The 4,533-nt window shown below is 43.0% G+C and overlaps 1 protein-coding gene across 5 annotated transcripts in view; it reads left to right on the top strand.

Annotated features, from left to right (window-relative positions):
* Positions 1-4,533, top strand: part of ptprn2 (protein tyrosine phosphatase receptor type N2) — a 77,000-nt gene that overhangs the window by 7,060 nt on the left and 65,407 nt on the right. For all 5 annotated transcript variants that reach the window (XM_008308381.3, XM_008308380.3, XM_017031515.2 and 2 more), the window contains one exon: positions 3,509-3,559. In XM_008308381.3, coding sequence (XP_008306603.1) covers positions 3,509-3,559 — 51 coding nt within the window. The remainder of the gene's footprint in view (positions 1-3,508; positions 3,560-4,533) is intronic.

The following is a 4,533-nucleotide window of genomic DNA, read 5'->3' as shown; positions in this document are numbered from 1 at the left end:
GACATGGTGTCAAGACGATGCTAATTTGTTCACAGGTGAAGTTCCTGTTCCAGCCATGCTGTCTCTCCTGTTCACAGCCGGCACTTTTATTGTCAAGGCTCAGTTAAAAAGTGTGTGTGTGTGTGTGTGTCTGTGTCTGTCCTTGGCAGCTTCTTCTAATTATACTAAAAGATATGTCCACGGCCCTGGAGGAGAGAGAGAGAGAGAGAGAGAGAGAGAGAGAATGAAGAATGTCCAGAGTGCTTGTCCTTGCTGCCAGACTCCCAGCATCCTCCTTGGCCCCTCAGACACCAGCAGATGGTGTCGTGCTGTGGCTGACTCAGACCAAACACCTGTGAGAGAGAAGCAGTGACCAAGTCTCTCACCACTTGTTCAGCCTTTGGGCTTCGTCTCATCAGGACAAATTTAATAGAGCAAAATCAAGGTCAGCCAATCACAGGCCTGCCTTCTGGCCGTTCCTCCAGGCCTGTGATAAATGTACAGCTGGAGATAATCAGTGTAATAAATAATGGTTTACATTATTTTCTGTGAGAAACTCCCTGTTAATTAAAACTTGATTGATTTCTGGAGTCTTACAATAAAAACCTGTGCACACTTTTAATTCTGAAATTATATCAATCAGAGTGAAGCAAAAATGGGTAATAGAAATAAAATGTTTTGATTTGATCAATTTTATTAAAAGTTGAATAAAAGTTGTCAACAAACAGTAAAACAAGAGCTAACAGTTAGCTTGAATGAATCCAAAAGTTTGGGAATTGAAAAGTGTAGAAGGAACATACAGTATATTTATGACGTTCTGGAGGTAGCCTAGCCTAGCCTAGCCTAGCCTAGCATCACAGCAATCTCCAATGAGCAGAACCCAGTGTGTGTTGGGTCTGTTGTTCTGGCTGTGGGGGGTGGGGCCCACTGCGTCTGTACTAACAGACACGTTACCATTCAAGTGCCGTCCTGATTGATCTGTGCTGAGGTTGACATGGAAACAGAGCATCGTCCACTCTGTCCTTCTGTTCTGGTCCCCCACCATCAAAGGCTTCGTTAACATATAGACTTTTTCATAATGTTCTTCCCTATGTTTCATCATGCACCGTCCAACGTGATTGCACTTTAATTAAAAGGTGGAATTGTGTCATAGAAGGAGGACGTTATCAACCCTGTGTTCCTGCTAATCACACACACACACACACTCCACGGCCTGTGTCACCACGATCGACTGGAGGCTTCGTTGGATGAAGGTTGTACTTAACAGTGAAAGCTGACAGAGAAGTGTGATTGATTTAAAGAGATGAATGGAAGGACCCTGAGGGAGCAGAGATGGGTGGGTGGGGGTGGGGGGTGTTTTCCTGTCATGTGATGTTAAACCTCAGGTTTTAGTGAACAGTACTTATTTTCTCTGTCCTTGAATATTAGTTCTGCAGAACTGGTTTGGCCATATCCATGACAACCCCGTGCTGATGGGCTCTAAGCCAGTGTTTTACTTTGACTTTTGAAGTGGTGTTTTATCCTCCTTTGTCTGAGTCAATGTTAATTTTTGAATTCATCACAAGAAGAGGTTTCTTTGAGGCCTGTTTTATTTGAACGTGGAAAAAATCAAAATGTCACTTGTTTGTGTGACCTGGTCGCATTTTCACGTGCTCACCCTCCCCACCCCCGTCTTTACACCACTGAATGAAAACAGAGACCAGCATATTGACTCCCATGTATTTAAGAACATGTACAGTGTTATTCCATAAACGGCCACTAGGGGGAAGCATAAGAGTTTTTAAAAGAAACCTGTCACCATGACATCATAAGTTTGGTGCCACAGTTTGAACAGCACAAAGGAGGCGCTGTGTTCAAATGTCACAGTGTGTTTGATTAGAATGAAGTTGTGACCTCAGTGGGTCAGTGGGTGGTTAGATCTGCCCCCCCCCCACCCCCCAGAACCTCCCAGGGTGTGGAACTAGCTGACACTTTAGGTATGGCTGATATACCTTCCAGCAGGGTTAGGGTTCGTCATTATTAAACAGAGACAGATTTAAATGACCTCACTGACCAAGTCTGAGTGGAAACATCTGAAGTCTTCACAGAATCTCCACTCCCACTCCTGTCACTGGTCGATTATGATTTGATCGTCAGTCAGTGCTTAATGATTAAACTGGTTAATTACCTGCTCACAAACCTGTTCCAGTTCAGAGCGCCTCTGTTCTGTGGCGCTGTGTCACCTCCTGACTTTGTCACGTTGCCTCACGTCGTGGGGGGCTGGGATATTTGTGAAAAAGTTTTTTTATTGACTGCAGCTTAACAACTGCAGCAGACTCTAATAATTCAATACATGTATTAATATATATATATGTATAATGTACTTTATGTATGAATCTGTCTCTTCCTTTGAACTTTAGTCCCGTCTGATCAACAACACCGTTTTATCTGCAATACTTCACCTGTAGGATGGACTCGGTGTGTGGATTGAAACTCAAAACAGGAAACAGGGTTAGGGTAGTTGTTAGTTGGGGTATTAGTTGTTCATGTTGATGTTTATCACCTGTGTCCTAGGGCAGTGAAGGCATCACTCAGTTGGCTGTGCCTAGATTAATGTATTTAGTTTCAGCCAATCACTGAGAAGTTCTTCATTTGAGGAGCGTTGCTGACGTGAAGGTGTCAATGATGTGAGTGAATTATATACGTGGCCCTCAGCTCTGTGTTTATATAGTTGTGAACATGACTTGAACCTGAACCCTGTGTTCAGACCAGAGCTGGTCCATCCCTGCAGACCTGGGCACAACAGTCCTCAGGGAACAGCTACCCATAATGCCTCAGCCATCTGTTCATTTATTAGTCTGGAACACCCAGGCCTGGTCCCAACGTTAGGCTTCATTAATATTCATACAACATTCATTTATGGAAACGTTGCCTGTGGAGTCGGACCATTAATGTCGGAGACAGGACAGGAGAAGTCACACTAATTGATGATTGATGGCTCTGCCACCAGCTACAGCTAATGTGCTCCTGAGCTGTACTCTTATAGACCGGGGGCAGTACAGTTGGGTCACTGTGGGTTCAGGTCAGACTGTGTGTCTGCTGCACTGTTGACCTGAGCGCTTTAATCACCCATAGGGGGCGTAGTTAGTACTCTAACTAACTGCAGTTTCCTCTGGACGTCCAGACCATCGGCTGGTTCACTGTCAGCTGACCACAGGTCTGAACTGAAGTGTCAATGTTATGGTTTCTCTCCATGATTCAGCCACATTCCAAAGACACAGACTGGGATTCAAACCTGCGCATAGGTGATGTTGTTTTAAGGCCTCAGGTCAATAATAATTCTTTTTTTTTCTTCTTCTAATTCTACAACCAAGGGTAGTTAATTTCAGCCCTTTAATTCATCTTCACAGGAGTCACATAGTTGTGTTGATGTTGACTCCAGGACTTTAACCCTTTGGTGCCTGAGTGACTTGGTTCATTTCAGGACGGTCAGTATTTGGTGCTGTGTCGACTGAAGAGCTGTCAGTTCATTCACTCTCTTCTGTTTCAGGTTGTCTGTTTGAGGACGAGCTCTGTGCACAGTATGAGTTCTGCATCAATGGTAAGTCTCTCTCACACACACACACACACACACACACACACTGACTGTGTGTCCACCCACTGCTCATCACCATAATGTACATCAGACGCCCAGGTTCCATTTTTAAATGTTCTCTGTACTGTGTCATTGAATGGACACAGACGTGGGGTCATGTTAACATTTGATTTTTAATTTGATTTAATATTGTTCATTGTTGGAATCTGCTAAATTAATATTTTCATAATTGTGTGATTGTTTTATTCTTTGAAACATTCATATTAGAAATGCTGTGTGAATTAATGGAACTAGTGAATCAACATTTCCTTCTATTTTTCTCTGATGAAAGTGTCAAACTGGTCCAACGCTGATGCTGCTCCATGTAGACGACAGAATCGTCCTGGCGCCATCTTTATTAATGTGCATATTAATATGTAGATTACTCTGCACCGACGTCATTATCATTTCAAAGACACGATTGTCAGGCAGTGAATGACGTGTAAACACTTCATTAAAACTACACTCATCACTTTAGCTTCCTTTGTCCACAGACCGGACCGTCTGATTGGTTCCATTCATTTTCATGAAGTGAGCTGCACATCCACTGCACCTGTTCCACTGCATCTTCATTTTCCTCCGCCTCCTCCCCTCCGTTTTTTTTCAAAGGCTTTGGAGGCTGATTGTCGGCCTGTCTAAAATGGGTGACAGAGCCGAGGGCGGGGCCTGGGTTTTTTTTTATCAGGCTAATTATCTCTACATCCTTTAATCCTGCTTCATCTTTGGAGAAAGTTATGAATGACATGAGTTTGTTTCTATGAGGATAGTGGATCATGTGACGTATATGACAACAGACAAGAAAAACAACAATCATTAGTAACAATTAATTAATTGTTAATAATTCATTATTTAATCACAGTAACAATCATTAGCCACAGTATCATTAGCCACAGTAACAATCAGACTCCTGCTTTATCCTCACCAATTCTCTGTGTAATTGG

Source organism: Cynoglossus semilaevis, chromosome 3 (assembly GCF_000523025.1).
Source record: "Cynoglossus semilaevis isolate Cse_v1.0 chromosome 3, Cse_v1.0, whole genome shotgun sequence".
Lineage (NCBI taxonomy): Eukaryota > Metazoa > Chordata > Actinopteri > Pleuronectiformes > Cynoglossidae > Cynoglossus > Cynoglossus semilaevis.
This window is presented reverse-complemented; position numbering and strand designations above follow the sequence as displayed.